We start from the raw sequence: 19,882 nt of genomic DNA, 5'->3' as shown, positions 1-19,882 counted from the left end.
GTACTTAATTTATCAATCCCGAAAGGATGAAAGGCAAAGTCGACCTCGGCAGAATTTGAACTCAGAACGTAGCGGCAGACGAAATACCGCTAAGCATCTCGCCCGGCGTGCTAACGATTCTTATTTCTTTATTACCCACAAGGGGCTAAACACAGAGAGGACAGACAAATGGATTAAGTCGATTATATCGACCCCAGTGCGTAAATGGTACTTAATTTATCGACCCTGAAAACATGAAGGGCAAAGTCAACCTCGGAGGAATTTGAACTCAGAATGTAGCGGCAGACGAAATACCGATAATTACCAGCTCGCCGCCTTTTCAGTCAAACCATCCAGTTCTTGCCAGCATTGAAAACAGATATCAAATGATGTGTGGTTGTTAATGTTAGGTCCTTTCTTTTTTCTCTTGTGGCTGTCCAGGTGTGTGGGAATCTTGCTATCATATTTCTTTATGTTTTGTGTATGTGTACGCCTGGGGTAGTTTACTTCACTTGTAAGATTCAGCGTTCTTTGGTTTCTGCCATTATTTCCACTAGGTAGGTGCACCTGATATTCCCGCTTGTTTGAATGTTGTTTTGCTACTGCCTGAACTGCATACTTTTGGGGGTTGTATCCTGTGTATTCACCCCCACCACTTTTCTTATTATTTTCTCTATTCTGTTATGGGGGTGCATCTGGTTGTTACGATTATATTTTGGGGGTGTAATTTGCTATTACATTCATCCATTTTGGTCTGGTTCACTGAGCTGTGTACTATTTTATCTTTGTACCCTGCATCTTCTAAAGCTTTGTCATAGAAATTGGTGACCAGTGAATAGATTTCACTGCAAATATATATATTTGCGAAGGCTTGGCAAGTATCTCAACTGGCAGGACATGCTACCCTGCACTGATGACGAGCAAAACCCAGAAACATGCGTGTCTTCAGGTTGCTAGTCCTAGCTGGTGGGGGTGCTTGCCTCCCCTTTGCAAATATAAGGACACAGGTAATGTGTCAAAGCCGACAGGAAGCGTCGATGCTTCCTAGGGCTAAATAGCGGTGGAGTAATTCCCTTTGTGGAGGCGCAATGGCCCAGTGGTTAGGGCAGCGGGCTCATGGTCGTAGGATCGCGGTTTCGATTCCCAGACCGGGCATTGTGAGTGTTTATTGAGCGAAAACACCTAAAAGCTCCACGAGGCTCCGGCAGGGGATGGTGGTGATCCCTGCTGTACTCTTTCACCACAACTTTCTCTCACTCTTACATCCTGTTTCTGTTGTACCTGTATTTCAAAGGGCCGGCCTTGTCACTCTCTGTGTCACGCTGAATATCCCCGAGAACTACGTTAAGGGTACACGTGTCTGTGGAGTGCTCAGCCACTTACACGTTAATTTCACGAGCAGGCTGTTCCGTTGATTTGGATCAACCGGAACCCTCATCGTCGTAACCGACGGAGTGCTTAAGAAAGTAAGTAAGTAAGAATTCCCTTCACGGGACTGTCACGTTATGTTGACAGTATACAACCACTCTATAGCAATTATTGTTTTCTTTGGCTATGCAAGTGGAAATGTTTCTGACTATGGATTGAGTTATGCATTTGGGTTGAATGCTATTGTAGTTTATGTATTTAACATTGTAGTTAGATTTATAGTATGGTTTGAATACACTGGGAATTAGATCTAGTGTAACAGCTAAAAAGTTGACTAGTGTGTCCTGTACTGAGATGGATAGTGCTATGCTTTTGAAGAACTTGAATAATCTAGTTCCGTATCTTTCTATCTTGGTGTTGGAAGGGTTATGCAAGGGGAATAGAACATCATCCCTGATATATTTACATTGACACATTATGAGAAGCATAGCCTCGAATCGTGGCCGATGCCAGCGCTGCCTCGACTGGCTTCCGTGCTGGTGGCATGTAAAATGCACCAATCCAACCGTGGCTGTTTGCTAGCCACATCTGGCACCTGTGCCTGTGGCACGTAAAAAGGACCCACTACACCCACGGAGTGGTTGGCGGTAGGAAGGGCATCCAGCTGTAGAAACATTGCCAGATAAGACTGGAGCCTGGTGCAGCCTTCTGGCTTCCCAGACTCCAGTTGAACCGTCCAACCCATGCTAGCATGGAAAGCGGACGCTAAACGAAGATGATGATGATGATGATGATGACACATTATGAGAAGCATAGCCTTTAGAATGATGTTGGTATTCCAAACCTGACGTAATGTTAAGGTTGGTTTTAGTTGTAATCCACTGCTTCATCTCTGCTTTTAAAATGTCCTCTAAATCTTATACTGTTGTTTCTCTCTTTTATTTCAGAATATCAGACGACATTGGCATTACAGCATTGTTTCCATCAAAATTTATCACCTTCAAAGCTGAAAGAAAATGTTGTTCAGAATAGATTTTTAATAACCCTAGAGAATTACTGTGAAATATTTCTTCTGAACTGAGATTGATAGCAACATTTCTCTCCTTAAATGTTTGGAACGTCAACAGCAGTGTTTTTCAACCAGGGTTCCGCCAGTACAGACCAGGGGTTCTGCAAGAAATTACAAAACTGTAGTAATTTTTAATTCTCCTGTGCAGATATGTGTGCATAAAACTATTAAATTATTGCACAGGGGTTCCTCGAGCCAGTGGAATGTTTCCTTGGGGTTCCGCTCCAGCAAAAAGATTGAAAAGCACCGGTCTAACTAGTGTCTAACTGACTGTGTCTAACTCAGTGGTTTTCAACCAGGGTTCCGCAAGAAGTTACAAAAATGCTAAAATCGACTAATTTTTAATTCTCCTGTGCAGATATGTGTGCATAAGACTATTAAATTATTGCACAGGGGTTCCTCAAGCCAGTGGAATGTTTCCTTGGGGTTCCGCTCCAGCAAAAAGATTGAAAAGCACTGGTCTACAGAGTGATTTCATACACAAATTAAACTTGGGTAATTTTGAAAAGACTCTTACAGCATCTTCAGATATTAACAAAGAATGCAGCCGAAGGAAAGAGAACAGTAAATATACTTCTTAGGAATAAACTGTCGAATGGAACAGGAAATGCCTCGGCCTGTATTGTGCTGATAAAAGCAAATTGAGGATTGTGTGAGAAAGCTGGAAAATATATTTTTATTGTGAAGAGATGTCGAAAGAGAAACCACAGTTGAGATATCAGTGCAATATCTGTAAAACGTTTTTCACTTACAAACATAGTTTAACTACCCACAAACGAATTCATACAGGAGAGAAGCCATTCCACTGTGACATCTGTGGTGAATCATTCCCTGTTCGAAGTGACTTAACTAAGCACAAACGTATTCATGTTAGTGAGCGGCTATTTCCCTGTGATATCTGTGGTAAATTATCCTCTTGTGGAAGTGCCTTGATATCTCACAAACGTATTCATACGGGGGAGAAGCCATTTCACTGTGATATCTGTGGTAAATCATTCTCTCAAAGTAGCGTTTTGACTTATCACAAACGTATTCATACAGGTGAGAAGCCCTTTGAATGCGACACCTGTGGTAAATCATTCTCTGTTGGAAGTGCTTTAACATCTCACAAGCGTGTTCATACAGGAGAGAAACCGTTTCACTGCGATATCTGTGGTAAATTATTCTCTGTTGGAAGTGGCTTGTCATCTCACAAGCGAATTCATACTGGAGAGAAGCCATTTCAGTGTAATATTTGTGGTAAATCATTCTCTCAGAGTAACACTTTAACCAAGCATGAACGTATTCATACAGGGGAGAAACCATATCACTGTGATATCTGTGGTAAATCATTCTCTGAAAATGGTAAATTAACCCTGCACATACGTATTCACACAGGAGAGAAGCCATTTCACTGTGATATTTGTGGTAAATCATTTTCTTCAGGTAGCATATTAAATAAACATGAACGTATTCATACAGGTGAGAAGCCTTTTCATTGTGATACCTGTGGTAAATCATTCTCTCAAAGTGGTACTTTAACCAAACACGAACGTATTCATACAGGGGAGAAACCATATCAGTGTGATATCTGTGGGAAATCATTCTCTGAAAAAGGTAAATTAAGTCTGCACATACGTACTCACACAGGGGAGAAGCCATTTCACTGTGATACCTGTGGTAAATCATTCCCTGCAAAAGGTAAATTAACTATGCACAAACGTATTCACACAAGGTAGAAAGCATATCATTCTGCTGTTTAGGGTAAATCATTCTCTCAAACTGTCACTTGAATAGACATATATCTATGCATATAAAAAATGTGACTATATCTTTGTCAAAGTTCATTGCATCTGAAAACAACCAATAATGTCTTTTATTCTGCTAAATCAGAAGATCCATCAACTCTTTTCTATAATCATACTCATCATTGTTCTTTCTTTGATATACATGTCATTGCCACATTCTGTATGCATAGGTGTATATAATGATGTCTTGCAAGCAACTTGCACATGCAAGTGCTACCAGTTGAGAACTCCACATACCGGAAGCCAGCAAGTGTATGGGGTCATCAGGAGAGAATGCGCGCCGTTTCGGAGCCTACCTCTCGATGGCATCAATGCACACCGGCCCCACTCACTGATATGAGGCCCCGCTTGTTAGATCAGCTGGTTATGAAGAACTCAATATACTTCTAGCCATCGCTCATCGTCTCCTTTTAACCAAATCCAGTGGCTAGCCTTCTCCACTGTAGCTTGGATATCAGTCATGGTGGTATTGACTTTACGATGAGTTAGGCCTAGCGATAACAACAGTCGTCTCATGCTGTGTCCAACAAACCCTCTACAACCGACTTCGATAGGAAAATGTTCCGCTTTCCAGCCTGCGTCTTCACATTCATCATTTAACGTCCATTGTCTCTGCTGGCATGGGTTGGATGGTTTGACCATAGTCCAATTTTGCATGGTTTCTACAGCTGGATGCCCTTCCTAACACCATCCACTATTGATCCAACAACTCTTGAATACACGTGTGTGTTTGTGTATGTGTATTTATGTCTACATATTTGTTCTGGATAATTAATCATAACTGCTATTGGATTTTCCTTCAGTTTCACTTGCCTGTAGAGAAGCTATCAAGTACTGCCTAAAGGCAGTAATGCAAAAGGAAGACTATAGGGAATATGATATGCGTAGAACCTAAGGCGATGAGCTGGCTGAATTGCTATGGCACTGAGCAAAATGCTTAGTAGCTGTTCATCTGTCCTTGTCTTCTGAGTTCAAATTCTGCTGTGGTCAACTTTACTTTTCATCCTTCTTTCAGTTTCCATCTACCAAATCCACTCACAAGGCTTTGGTCAGCCCAAGGCTATATTAGAAGACACTTACCCAAAGTGTCACGCAGTGGGACTGAACCCGGAACCATATGGATCATAAGCAAGCTACTTTATTTCATGAAAATTCGCCATTAAGGCATTACATAGAGGGGACATACAAATACAGACAAACATATAGGGTGTAGTAGCTTAAAACGTTTTAGTATTTACAATATAATGTGTACAATATTTACAATATAGAGTTTACAATTTTAATGTTACATAGTAGGGCAAGGAACCCAGCCATCTGGGTAGAACCTTTACTTCTTGATCCGGCCACACTTACCTGGTGCCAAATATACCCAGCTTGCAAGCTACAGACTTACCACACAGCCACTCCTACAACTGTTTATTGGACTGTTTGAACATTTATCATGTTCCGCATTTTTACACTGTGCAGTAACAATAAGTGTTACCTGACAAAAAGGAGCTTGAACTTTTCTTCTGTTCATCTAGGACATTGTTATGCCATATCTCTGAATGCTGTACCCTGTATACTGGCAGACAAGTTTTGATTTAATGTTATCGCCAATTCCTCTTACAATAAATTATTGTTTTCTTAAGCCTTTTGAAAGTTGTCAATCATTCACATCTGCATGGACTGATAATTATTGGATCTTTTCGGTTTGAACGGTAGTTTTTTCTAGCGGTGTCATATGAAATTGTCACCCATAATTATGACCCTAGTATCGATCTATTGCATTTCAATCAGTTTTAGGGTTAGGGTTAGGGGAGAAGGGTATCTTTTTTTTTCCTTCAGAAATGTAAATAAACCCAATCTGTTTCTTAAACGAGGGACATTTTCATACGGCACAGAATGTTTTCACCTCAATAGATGTCATTGATTAGTTGAAATTGCAGAAAAAAAATAACAAATATCTTACAAACCATAGAATTTTCTCAATAAAACCAAGAGAAAAAGATGTTTTATAAACACATTCTACCAGTATACGAAGTTTAAAAGTGTTTAGTTACATGGAAATTATTTTTAAAAAACTGCCGTTCAAACCGGAAAGATCCTAATTATTTTATTTCAAGGTATCCTATTACCACTATTATAAAACCTCAGACGATATTTTAGTACCTCTCCACTAAAGGAATTATGTTATTGTGTCTTTAATTGAAGTAGAACTGAAATTTTTAATATAATCTTTTGATATTGACACATACTTCTTCAATTTTTCACAGAGATGCTATTTTCAGTCTTTTTTTTTTTTCACTTTTAATTAGTTCTTCAAGAACATTACGGAATATAGCTTTTGTTATGCTATGCGTAAAAATAATCACAAACAAGGATGTTTTTGAAGTGTTGATTATATTGTGTTAATTAATTGGCAACATAAAAGAGGATCATCATCATCATCGTCGTTTAACGTCCGTTCTCCATGCTAGCATGGGTTGGACGGTTCGACCAGGGTTCTGGGAAGCCAGAAGGCTGCACCAGGCTCCAGTCTAATCTGGCAATGTTTCTACTGCTGGATGCCCTTCCTAACGCCAACCACTCCGTGAGTGTAGTGGGTGCTTTTTACGTGCCACCTGCACAGGTGCCAGGCGGGGCTGGCAACGGCCACGGTCAGATTGGTGTATTTTATGTGCCACCGGCTCGGAAGCCAGTCGAGGCGGTGCTGGCATCGGCCACGAGTCGGATAGTGCTTTTTACGTACCACCAGACCAGGGATCCTGGCTGGTTCAATTCGATTTCGATTTCGATTTCGCTTGCCCCAACATGTCTTCACAAGCAAAGGGGGTTGGCATGGGTGCCTGTCGTACGGTCGCATTGGAGTATTTTACGTGCCACGGCCACGAGTCGGATAGTGCTTTTTACGTACCACCAGACCAGGGATCCTGGCTGGTTCAATAGGATGCAAACCACAATTAAAGCTAGTCTCTTTTCTGTCGACCAGTTCATTATGTACTTTGCAGGTCCTTGTCAATAGTTCGTCTCTTGCAAGTTCACCAGCAATGTCCTACAGGAGTAAACATGGAAACAAGAATGTTAATTTTTAAAAAAATTTTTGCCAAATAAACACACGCACTATATATTTTTCTTCACTCGTTTCATACTGTTCTTATTTTTAAAAATTCTAACTCACATCTATTGTCCGGAAATCATTCGTCACACGTCTGTGACCTCTTCAGCGACACTTTCGTTTTCATGTGTGTTCTGCTCAGGCGGAGGAAGAACTCACACGAAAACGAAAAGTGTCACTGAAGAGGTTGCTAATGTGTGACGAAAGATTTCCAGACAATGGACATGAGTTATAATAATAGAATAAGAACAGTAATAAACAGGTGAAGAAAAAAATATATAGTGCGTGTGTTTATTTGTCCAAAAAAAAAAAAAAATGACCGTCCTGAAATACAACACGAATTTCTACACATAATTTCACATCAGGAATCTTGCAACACAAATTGATAACCGTAAATTTGATTTTGATTAAACTGAAATTTAAAAAAATAAATCTTTTGATACTTTACTTTCATTTGACGGATATTTGCATTTAATTCAAGTAGAAATGAAGATTTTAATATAAACCTAGTGATATTGACACATACTTATTCAATTTTTTACTAAGAACTATTTTCAGTTTTCGATTGGAGAGACCTGTAGGGGTGGGTGTTACTGAAGCTTTTAGCCCCAGGAGATCATCGTCTCCAGCTGGCTTTAGACACACTTTCTGTTCTCTTATCCCCAGTGGCTAGCCACATTGAGATGGCTAGTACACTTTACGTTATTTTCAGTTTTTTTTTCGCTTTCAATTAGTTCTTCCAAAACATTATGGAATATAGCTTTTGTTATGCTATGCGTAAAAATAACTACAAACAAGGATGTTCTGAAGTGTTGATTATTGTGTGTTAAAAATCTAAAACGTGAGAGAGGATGCGAAACACTATTAAAGCCCAAGTTCCTTTTCTATCGACCAGTTCGTTAACTAGTTTGCAAGATAGGTCATTGTCTACAGCAGTGTTTTTCAACCGGGGTTTCCCGGAACCTTATGGTTCCGCAAAAATTTCCTAGGGGTTCTCCGAGAAAGAGTGAGATAAGCTAATGCTAATTTCATAATCGTAATATTACATGCACAATATATTGGTTATTGTAATATAGACATCATCCTATCTAACCTATTATGTTATCCAAAAAATACAACACACATATATATGATATTTACCACGTGAACTACGATGAAAAAATATGAGAAAGATATGATATATATATATATTTTTTTTTTGTGTAGGGGTTCCTTGAGACATGTTATTTATTTTAAGGGTTACGCAAGGGTAAAAAGGTTGAGACACATTGGTCTATAGGTTCCCTCTTTGCTACTTCACCGGTAACGTTGCACAGCAGTAAACATAAAAAAAAAACATGATGGTAATTTGATTTTAATTTAAGTAGAACTGAGATTTTTATTATAAATCTTCTGATATTTACATCTGGGTACTACTTGAGAACAGTGGTTCCGGTGCGCGTACTCGCGCCAGCTAGTCATGACTAGTTGATCCTTACTTTGTGTTTTTGTGCTTTATTTACTTTGTTTAAAAAATTATTTACTTTGTTTTTGTGCTGGCGATCTTTCGTCTCTAGTAGACCTTTCCGTCGATTTCCGTTAAAAATTTTTTTTTTTTTTACGTATGGGCTTGCGGGAACTTTTGAAGTAATATACATACATATACACATACATGGAGTAAAAAATTTCAGTTATCTCTTTCTTTCACACATTACTCTGTCTCTTCACACACACTAACAGAAGCACTTCACTTACACAACATACTGTCTGTCTCCCACACCCCATCAAACACACACATTACCCTGGACGGTAACTTCAAAAGAACTTCCCTCGTCATACAATCCCTTTCTCTTAGTCTCTTTCGCTCTCATTACTTCAAAAGTTCCCTCAAGCCCATATGTAAAAAAAAAAATTTTTACGGAAATCGACGGAAAGGTCTACTAGAGACGAAAGATTGCCAAAATATTTACTTTGTGTAAAAAAAAATATCTATTTTGTGTTTTATTGACTTTGCTAGGTAGTCGTTGTAGGATCGACTACTTACGACTAACTAGCACGGATGCGCGACTGCGCGTGTGCGCACATCCGGGACCACCGTTCGCTAGTAGTACCTACATCTGTTTATTCGATTTTTTTTTGCTCCGCTACCATTTTAAAGTACTTTTCACTTTTAATTTGTGCTTTTTGCTAGTTTTAATTGGCGACCCACTTTCTTTCTCTTCCGGAGAGTCAAAGAAGTTCATAATATATGAAGGGGAACAACTTCATACGTTGCAGATTGCACATGATAAGAAAGAGGTCGATTTAATTGCTAATTGTGCACCGACTGATTGCGAACGGAGAACGGTAAGTTGGCAAAGATTTACTTGAATAATAGATCTGTATAATGTGTGTGTGTAAGTGAGAGAATTGTTATTCTGCGAATCATTCCACGATACAGCAAGGGAAACCCATGTTAACATTAGGACAAAGATATTTACTCCCGCAAGTTGTCCGTTTGCTGACTTTTACATACAGGGTAATACTTTCAGATTGAAATATCAATCCCTTTTTCTTAAATAGACGCATTCTATTATACACGTGAAGCGACATAACGAGATAAATGTTTTGATAATTTATTTTATATACCGAAATTCATTGTTTGGAATTTTTCAAAAGATTTTTCGAATTTTTCATGAGGTTTTTCGAAATTATATTCTCCACTGGGGAATATCAATGCTTGAGATATAATTTGTGCAACGATTATGATCAACATATTGAATGGTTTAAAAGATTTATAATTCTAGCTTAAGTTTATGGCCTTAATTGATGATCTGTAAAATTTATCTCTGATCGCAAGCTTCTGCTTTCAACTTCCGTCCTTTTATATGACATGTTGCTCGACTATAATTACCATTATTTCGGGAAAATGCCGCATGTTTATTCTCGCTGTCACAATTTTGAAAGACATGTGGTAAGTAGCTTGCTTACCAACCACATGGTTCCGGGTTCAGTCCCACTGCGTGGCACCTTGGGCGAGTTTCTTCTACTATAGCCTCGGGCTGACCAAAGCCTTGTGAGTGGATTTGGTAGACGGAAACTGAAAGAAGCCTGTCGTATATATATATATATATATATAACGTCATAAGTAGCTAACAGAAAGAGTAGGGATATTAATAGTGAATGTTAAATATAAAGAAAATTAATATACTATTTTATATATAATGATAGAGACTACTTATATGCACTAAATGTATATATATATGTATATATATATACACGACAGGCTTCTTTCAGTTTCCATCTACCTAATCCACTCACAAGGCTTTGGTCGGCCCGAGGCTATAGTAGACGACACTTGCCCAAGGTGACACGCAGTGGAACTGAACCCGGAACCATGTGGTTGGTAAATATATATATATATTTACCAACCACATGGTTCCGGGTTCAGTTCCACTGCATGGCACCTTTGGTAAGTGTCTTCTACTATAGCCTCGGGTCGACCAAAGCCTTGTGAGTGGATTAGGTAGACGGAAACTGAAAGAAGCCTGTCGTATATATATATACATTTAGTGCATATAAGTAGTCTCTATCATTATATATAATTTAAACTTTAATTTCCTTTATATTCAACATTCACTATTGGTATCCCTACTCTTTCTGTTAGCTACTTATGACGTTATATCATATACCGTTTTTTTAAACAATATTAATAGCATTCTGTCTATCGCTATACAAATCCATCATTTTTTGCTAAAATGTCATATTGACAAGTTTCGCTTTTTTCACTTTCCTGAGGAGAAGATTGCATTGTTTATACCATTTATTCTTTTGAATAGTATCAGTGGAATTTTCGAAACATGTGTAGAAAGTAAAAAATATTTGTTTACACCTGCGTTAAACTCCATTTATTTATTCATATATTATTCAAAATATTCAACGTAAACACGAAGTTTCTACCTCTATAAACAAGGAGTTACAACATCTTTACTTGTGAGATTTTTGCTGCCCTGGTAACTATTTATTTATTTTTTCCGTGTTAATTGTTAACAAGGTAAAAATACACTCATCTATCTATCTATCTATCTATATATATATATATGTGTGTGTGTGTGTATGTGTTTGTATTTGTCCCCCTAGCATTGCTTGACAACCGATGCCGGTGTGTTTACGTCCCCGTCGCCTAGCGGTTCGGCAAAATAGACCGATAGAATGAGTACTGGGCTTACAAAAGAATAAGCCCCGAGGATCGAGTTGCTCGACTAAAGGCGGTGCTCCAGCATGGCCGCAGTCAAATGACTGAAACAAGTAAAAGAGTAAGAGTATATATATATATGTGTGTGTTTGTCCCCCTAGCATTGTTTGACAACCGATGCTGGTGTGTTTACGTCCCCGTCACTTAGCGGTTCGGCAAAAGAGACCGATAGAATGAGTACTGGGCTTACAAAAGAATAAGTCCCCCGGGGTCGAGTTGCTCGATTAAAGGCGGTGCTCCAGCATGGCCGCAGTCAAAATGATTAAAACAAGTAAAAAGAGTAACGTTTGAGTTTTCAGTCCCAAAATAGCGAATGCAAATTGTTTAAAAACGGAAAGCAAAGTGTTTTGGAAAATGAAAGTGAATTGTGAGAGGAATCAAAAATGACTACAGAGACAGCCCATAATTTGTGATGTTTATGTAATGTTGTCAAATCATGAACAGTATATAAATCATAAACATAGGCGCAGGAGTGGCTGTGTGGTAAGTAGCTTGCTAACCAGCCACATGTTTGCGGGTTCAGTCCCACTGCGCAGCATCTTGGGCAAGTGTCTTCTGCTATAGCCCCGGGCCGACCAAAGCCTTGTGAGTGGATTTGGTAGACGGAAACTGAAAGAAGCCTGTCGTGTATATGTATATAGGAGTGGCTGTGTGGTAAGTAGCTTGCTAACCAACCACATGGTTCCGGGTTCAGTCCCACTGCGCGGCATCTTGGGCAAGTGTCTTCTGCTATAGCCCCAGGCCGACCAATGCCTTGTGAGTGGATTTGGTAGACGGAAACTGAAAGAAGCCTGTCGTATATATGTATATAGGAGTGGCTGTGTGGTAAGTAGCTTGCTAACCAACCACATGGTTTCGGGTTCAGTCCCACTGCGCGGCATCTTGGGCAAGTGTCTTCTGCTATAGCCCCGGGCCGACCAAAGCCTTGTGAGTGGATTTGGTAGACGGAAACTGAAAGAAGCCTGTCGTATATATGTATATAGGAGTGGCTGTGTGGTAAGTAGTTTGCTAACCAACCACATTGTTCCGGGTTCAGTCCCACAGCGTGGCATCTTGGGCAAGTGTCTTCTGCTATAGCCCCGGGCCGACCTATGCCTTGTGAGTGGATTTGGTAGACGGAAACTGAAAGAAACCCGTCGTAAAAATGTATGTATATATAGATGTGCGTGTACGTTTGTGTGTCTGTGTTTGTTCCCCTAGCATTGCTTGACAACCGATGCTGGTGTGTTTACGTCCCCGTCACTTAGCGGTTCGGCAAAAGACACCGATAGAATAAGTACTGGGCTTACAAAGAATAAGTCCCGGGGTCGATTTGCTTGACTAAAGGCGGTGCTCCAGCATGGCCGCAGTCAAATGACTGAAACAAGGAAAAGAGAAAAAGAGAGAGTATGTAACGTGCCAACATAACCAATACATAAAATATGTGCCGGTTCTTTTCGGTTTCACCGGCAGTTTTTTTTAAAATAATTTCTAGGTAACTAAACACTTTTAAACTTCGTATACTGGTAGAATGTGTTTATAAAACATCTTTTTCTCTTGGCTTTATTGAGAAAATTCTATGGTTTGTAAGATATTTGTTGTTTTTTTCTCTTCAATTTCTGCAATTTCAACCAATCAATGACGTCTATTGAGGTGAAAACAATGTGTGCCATATGAATATGTCCCTCGTTTAAGAAACAGATTGGGTTTATTTACATTTCTGAAGAAAAAAAAAGATACCCTTCCCCCCACCCCTAACCCTAAAACAGGTTGAAATGCAATAGATCGATACAAGGGTCATAATTATGGGTGACAATTTCATATGACACCGCTAGAAAAAACTGCCGTTCAAACAGAAAGGATCCTGTGTCTGTACGCATGGCTGTGTGAGAAGTAGCTTGCTTCCCAACCGTGGGGTTCTAGGTACATTCCCACTGTGTGACATTTTAACCCTTTCGATACCAACCTGGTTGAAACCACCTCTGGCTCTGAGTACAAATGTCTTGTTTTCATAAGTTTTGAATTAAAATCTTCCACCAAACCTTAGTCACAATTTATGTTCCTAACACCAGCTTAATGATAACTAAGTTATTTTACTAAATTCTTTGTTATATTTAAAATTAATTGAAAGAAACACAGAGCATCTCAACAGAAGTATGGTAACGAGAGGGTTAAAATATATAATAGAGAAACAATTCTTAACCCTTTTGATAACAACCTGGTTGAAACCACCTCTGGCTCTGAGTACAAATGTCTTGTTTTCATAAGTTTTGAATTAAAATCTTCCACCAAACCTTAGTCACAATTTATGTTCCTAACACCAGCTTAATGATAACTAAGTTATTTTACTAAATTCTTTGGTATATTTAAAGTAATTGAAAGAAACACAGAGCATCTCAAAATAAATACAGTAACGAAAGGGTTAAACAGAGGTGAGCACACAGATGCGAAAAAGAGTAGAAAAAGTAGTACTTGAATACCAAAAGTAGAGTAATATATTTTTTTATTGAAGCTGCAAAATTATCAGACGTTTTTTATAGAAAAATTCAGCTTCTATCACAAGGATTGGAAATAATGATGGTGAAGGTTTTAGTTGTGATCCACTGTTTTAACTTTGTTTTAAAATGTCCTCTATAACTTACACTATTGTTTTTCTTTTTTTATTTCAGAATATCAGACGACATTGGCATCGCAGCATTGTTTCCATCAAAATTTATCACCTTCAAAGCTGAAAGAAAATAATAACCCTAGAGAATTACAGTAAAATATTTCTTCTGAACTGAAATTGATAGCAATATTTCTTAACTGTGTGGAATGTCTACAAAATGATTTTATACACAAATTAAACTTGGATAATTTTAAACAGAATCTTACATCAGCTTTAGACATTAGCAGAGACAGCAGTCAATGGAAATAAGGCTGTAAAATTATTTGTTTGGAATAAACTTTTGAATGTAAACAGGAAATATATCCATGTGATCATGACAATAAAATAATGGACAAATGGATTGTGTGAGAAAGCTGGAAAATATATTATTATTGTGAAGAGATGTCGAAAGAGAAACCACAACCAAGATATCAGTGCAATATCTGTAAAACGTTTTTCACTTACAAACATAGTTTAACTACCCATAAACGAATTCATACAGGAGAGAAGCCGTTCCACTGTGATATTTGTGGTGAATCATTCCTTGCTCGAAGTGACTTAACTAATCACGAACGTATTCATATTAGTAAGAGGCTATTTCCCTGTGATATCTGTGGTAAATTATCCTCTTGTGGAAGTTCCTTGAGATCTCACAAACGTATTCATACGGGGGAGAAGCCATTTCACTGTGATATCTGTGGTAAATCATTCTCTCAAAGTAGCATTTTGACTTCTCACAAACGTATTCATACAGGAGAGAAGCCATTTGAATGCGATATCTGTGGTAAATCATTCCCTGCTGCAAGTTCTCTAACATCTCACAAGCATAATCATACAGGAGAGAAACCGTTTCACTGTGATATCTGCGGTAAATCATTCTCTTTTCGAAGTGCCCTAATATCTCACACGCGTATTCATACTGGAGAGAGGCCATTCCACTGCGATATCTGTGGTAAATCATTCTCTGAAAGAAGGAATTTGACTAATCACGAACGTATTCATACTGGTGAGAAGCCATATAACTGTGATATCTGTGGTACATCATTCTCTCAAAGTAGCAATTTAACTGTCCACAAGCGTATTCATACTGGGGAGAAGCCATTTTACTGTGATATCTGTGGTAAACCATTCTGTCGAAGAGGGAATTTAACTGATCACAAACGTATTCACACAGGAGAGAAACCATATCATTGTCATATCTGTGGTAAATCATTCCCTTTTCATAGCACTTTAACCAAACACAAATGCATTCACATAGGGAGGAAGCCATTTCAATGGTAAATGATTCTCTTGAAGTGAGAATTTAGCCGATCACAACTGTATTCATACTGGAGAGAAACCATTTGAATGTGATATCTGTGGTAAGTCTTTCTCTCAAAGTAGCAATTTAACCATCCACAAACCTATTCACACAGGTGAAAAACCATATCACTGTGATATCTGTGGTAAATCATTCTCTCACAGTAAAATTTAACCAACCACAAACATACTCACACAGGTGAAAAACCATATCACTGTGATATCTGTGGTAAATCATTCTCTCACAGTAAAATTTAACCAACCACAAACATATTCACACAGGTGAAAAACCATATCACTGTGATATCTGTGGTAAATCATTCTCTCACAGTAAAATTTAACCAACCACAAACATATTCACACAGGTGGAAAACCATATCACTGTGATAAATCATTCTCTCACAGTAAAATTTAACCAACCACAGACATATTCACACAGGTGAAAAACGATATCACTGTGATATCTCTCAAAGTAGCAATTTAACCAACCACAAGCATTCACACAGGTGGAAAACGATATCACTGTGATATCTGTGGTAAATCATTCTCTCAAAGTAGCAATTTAACGAAACACAAACATATTCACACAGGTGGAAAATGATATCACTGTGATAAATCATTCTCTCACAGTAAAATTTAACCAACCACAGACATATTCACACAGGTGAAAAACGATATCACTGTGATATCTGTGGTTAATCTTTCTCTCACAGTAAAATTTAACCAACCACAGACATATTCACACAGGTGAAAAACGATATCACTGTGATATCTGTGGTAAATCATTCTCTCACAGTAAAATTTAACCAACCACAAACATATTCACACAGGTGGAAAATGATATCACTGTGATAAATCATTCTCTCACAGTAAAATTTAACCAACCACAGACATATTCACACAGGTGAAAAACCATATCACTGTGATAAATCTTTCTCTCAAAGTAGCAATTTAACCAACCACAAACATTCACACAGGTGGAAAACGATATCACTGTGATATCTGTGGTAAATCTATCTCTGAAAGTAGCAATTTAACCAAACATGAAAGTATTTATAAATGGGAGAAACCAAATCACTTTGATATCACTGTAAATCATTCTCTGCAAAAGGTAAATTAACTATGCACACACGTATTCACACAAGGGAAAAGCCATATCATTATGCTTTCTGGGGTAAAGCTGACTGTTCTGACCACGTCAGTCCATAACCCGCCCGACATCTTGTACAGGATGGTGTAAGTATATATATATATATATATATATATATATATATAGCTATTTCTTTACTACCCACAAGGGGCTAAACACAGAGAGGACAAACAAGGACAGACACACGGATTAAGTCGATTACATCGACCGCAGTGCGTAACTGGTACTTATTGAATCAACGCCGAAAGGATGAAGGGCAAAGTCGATCTCGAACGCAACGGCAGACGAAATACGGCTACGTATTTCGCCCGGCGTGCTAACTTTTCTGCCAGCTCGCCGCCTGGTATATATATATCATAGACTATATATTTAATACTACTTATATTATACAATGAATCAATAAAAGCAGTAATTATTTTCCCACAGCCGACTAAAATTCTTATTTGTATTTCTCCATGTATTTTCTATTTTTAATCTATTTTTCTTGTGGCTAATCAGTATATTTCATGATGTCCATTCAACTCGGACTAAAATTTCACGGCACCACTTGAAACACCGATATGGATAAAACGAAACGAACTAAAAATTAGGACAGTCACCGTCTGTATCCATTCTTTAACTTTGAGAAACAGTTAAAATGGGAATGATATTTACGTCTTTTTTTTTGAGCTCCTGTGAAGCTAGATCGATATTTCATTGTTCTTCAGAAACATATTCAGAATTATAGCACCGAGTTTTATTGTCCCTTCCGACACGACTCAGCCGATCGGATATTGTCGGCGGAGAAAATGTATAGAATTACCCTGTGTTCGTATTTTAAGTAAAGTTTTATATAGTTTTTATATTTCAAAATAACAGTTTTCGAAATAATACATATATGATTTTGTAGGCGCTTATAAATAGAAACTAATTTCGTTCCCTCGTTTTTGTTTCCTAGTCGGGTTTTGTCATTTCTAGTGTGAAAGCCAATTTCTATTGTTTTCTGTCAGTGGAAGCACGTGTCTATTGTAATTGAAGATATTTCATTTATAAACCCAGATTTATGTATCATTACCGGTAAGATATAATAATAGAAATATTTTTGTAAAGGTATTTGGATATGTTTATTGTAAAACGTTTGATGTTGCTTGTCAGACAATAATATTAATTCTGTTCTCCACCAACTTTAGACATAACAATTCATGTGTAAAAACTATGTACTTTTAACTATCGTCGCCAGTTTTTTTTTAATAAGCCAACTGGATGTTTTAAAGCTAAAATTTTGGACGAATACCTTTCAGGTGGCGTGTATAACGATTTTATTAGGGTACTATTTAAAGAAGAATGGTCCCGGTGCGCGCATCCGCACTAGCTAGTCGTGACTAGTCGATAAAATTCTTAATCTGGAATTTTGATGAAATTCAAACGGTAAGTATTCCAGTTCATTAGAGAAAATATAAAAGAAATGTCTAATCGTTCAGTTCCGTGTGTCATGAGCAATGCCAGCTATCTCTGCTAGTCTTTATATATAAAAGTAAGGTTGTGTCTATCTCTTACGATTTAGATTCCTAACTACTCCCACATTTTGCGGTGCAGTTTAACCAAAACCGGGTATCTTATAGTCGTGATTCATATCGAGCCCTTCTGGGTATTAGCGCGCGTCTACGATTTAAAAAAGAATTTACCATCATTTTTTTCCATTTTAGTGCATTTTTTCGCTATTATATAAGGGAAGTAACTCTCTAAAAATGTCTACGATGAGTCAACGATTTAAAAAAAAAATTACTATAATTTTTTTTTCCATTTTTAATGCATTTTTCGGCTATAACTCTCTAAAAATGGTTATATAGTTATTTCCCTTACAAATCCGAGCAACGCCGGGCGATACTGCTAGTTATTTATAAATTTATATGTACTGAAATACCTGTGTATGCATGCATATTATATATATATATATATATATATAATTATCAATAATATAGGGTGAAATTAATTAATCTAAAAATAATCATTAATTTCGCCAAGTAGAGTTCGGTATGTAAAAGACCCATTCAAGGAAGGTTTAAGTAATACTAATTAATTAAGGGTTCAGCAACGATTTGCCTCACCACATACCGAATTTAGAAATAGCAGTCAAAAAGTTTTGGCTATTCTTTCTACTTAAAAGGGCGATCCCAGTAAAACCAAAATAAGTGCTTTGGTTTTACTGGGATCGCCCTTTTAAATATATATATATATATATATCAATAATAACAAAGGGTAAAATTAATTAATTAAGCAGTAATCAATAATTCCACCAAGTAGAAATCGGTATGAAAAAAAGACCGTTTCACGGTAAACTTAAGTAATACTTAATAAAACGGGTCCAGCAAAGATTTGCTTTATAACATACCGAAGTTTAGAAATAGCAGCCAAAAATCTTAGCTATTTCTTTTACTTTAAAAGGAGTCCCTTTTTAAAGTAGAAGATATTTGGCTGCTATTTCTAAACTTCGGTGTGGTAAAGCAAATCTTTGCTGAACCCTTTTTATTAAGTATATATATATATATGGAAAATAGTAAAAACTACAGAAGGCTTGTTTTAAAAGGTTAAAAAATATATATTTTAAAACAAGCCTTCTGTGGTTTTTTCACTTTTTTACTATTTTCTATATATTCAACCACGTGCTTTCACAAACCAACTTTCTCATCTCTCTCTCTCTCCCCCCCTCTCTCTCTCTCTCTCTATATATATATATATATATATAATTAATTTAGAAATATATATATATATATATAATTAATTTAGAAATATATATATATATATATATAATTAATTTAGAAATATATATATATATATAATTAATTTAGAAATATATATATATATATATAATTAATTTAGAAATATATATATATATATATAATTAATTTAGAAATATATATATATATATATATAATTAATTTAGAAATATATATATATATATATAATTAATTTAGAAATATATATATATATATATATATATAATTAATTTAGAAATATATATATATATATATAATTAATTTAGAAAGTTTGGCGCGCTGTTAGCTGGGGCATTTGAATTATAACGTCGGATGTAATCAATTGAACCACACGCGTATTTATCGTTATGGTAGAATCTGGCGTGTGATTGAGTGGATTTCATCCAGATAGTTTTGGCTGACGAGCTACAAGTGGATTTTTTTGTAAGTAAAATTACATTTAATTCATTAATAGCGAAACAATTGTCCCAAAATAATCTGTATTTTTGTTATTTTTTATTTGCCCTGTCCGTGTGAGCTAACAATCGTACTGACTTTC

At 37.1% G+C, this 19,882-nt stretch overlaps 1 protein-coding gene across 5 annotated transcripts; it reads left to right on the top strand.

Annotated features, from left to right (window-relative positions):
- Positions 1–9,254: 9,254 nt before the first annotated feature.
- LOC115226413 (zinc finger protein 626-like) lies at positions 9,255–16,751 on the top strand. Of its 5 annotated transcripts, none has more exons than XR_005004405.1 (5): positions 9,255–9,625; positions 14,162–15,193; positions 15,519–15,588; positions 15,829–16,102; positions 16,343–16,751. XR_005004405.1 is itself a non-coding variant. In XM_036515455.1 (5 exons), the coding sequence occupies exons 2-4, from the start codon at positions 14,542–14,544 to the stop codon at positions 16,076–16,078; spliced, it is 747 nt and encodes a 248-aa protein (XP_036371348.1). In that variant the 5' UTR covers positions 9,255–9,625; positions 14,162–14,541; the 3' UTR covers positions 16,079–16,102; positions 16,186–16,751. The 5 variants fall into 5 exon arrangements, 4 of the variants coding, with proteins under 4 accessions (XP_036371348.1, XP_036371347.1, XP_036371346.1 ...); XM_036515455.1 differs by having other exon boundaries at positions 16,054–16,102; positions 16,186–16,751; XM_036515454.1 differs by having other exon boundaries at positions 16,054–16,751.
- The last annotated feature ends 3,131 nt before the right edge of the window (positions 16,752–19,882 follow it).

The sequence above is a fragment of the Octopus sinensis genome, linkage group LG30 (genome assembly GCF_006345805.1).
Source record: "Octopus sinensis linkage group LG30, ASM634580v1, whole genome shotgun sequence".
NCBI classification, from domain to species: Eukaryota; Metazoa; Mollusca; class Cephalopoda; order Octopoda; family Octopodidae; genus Octopus; species Octopus sinensis.
Note: the sequence above shows the minus strand (reverse complement) of the source record. Positions and strands in the feature narration are given on the sequence as shown.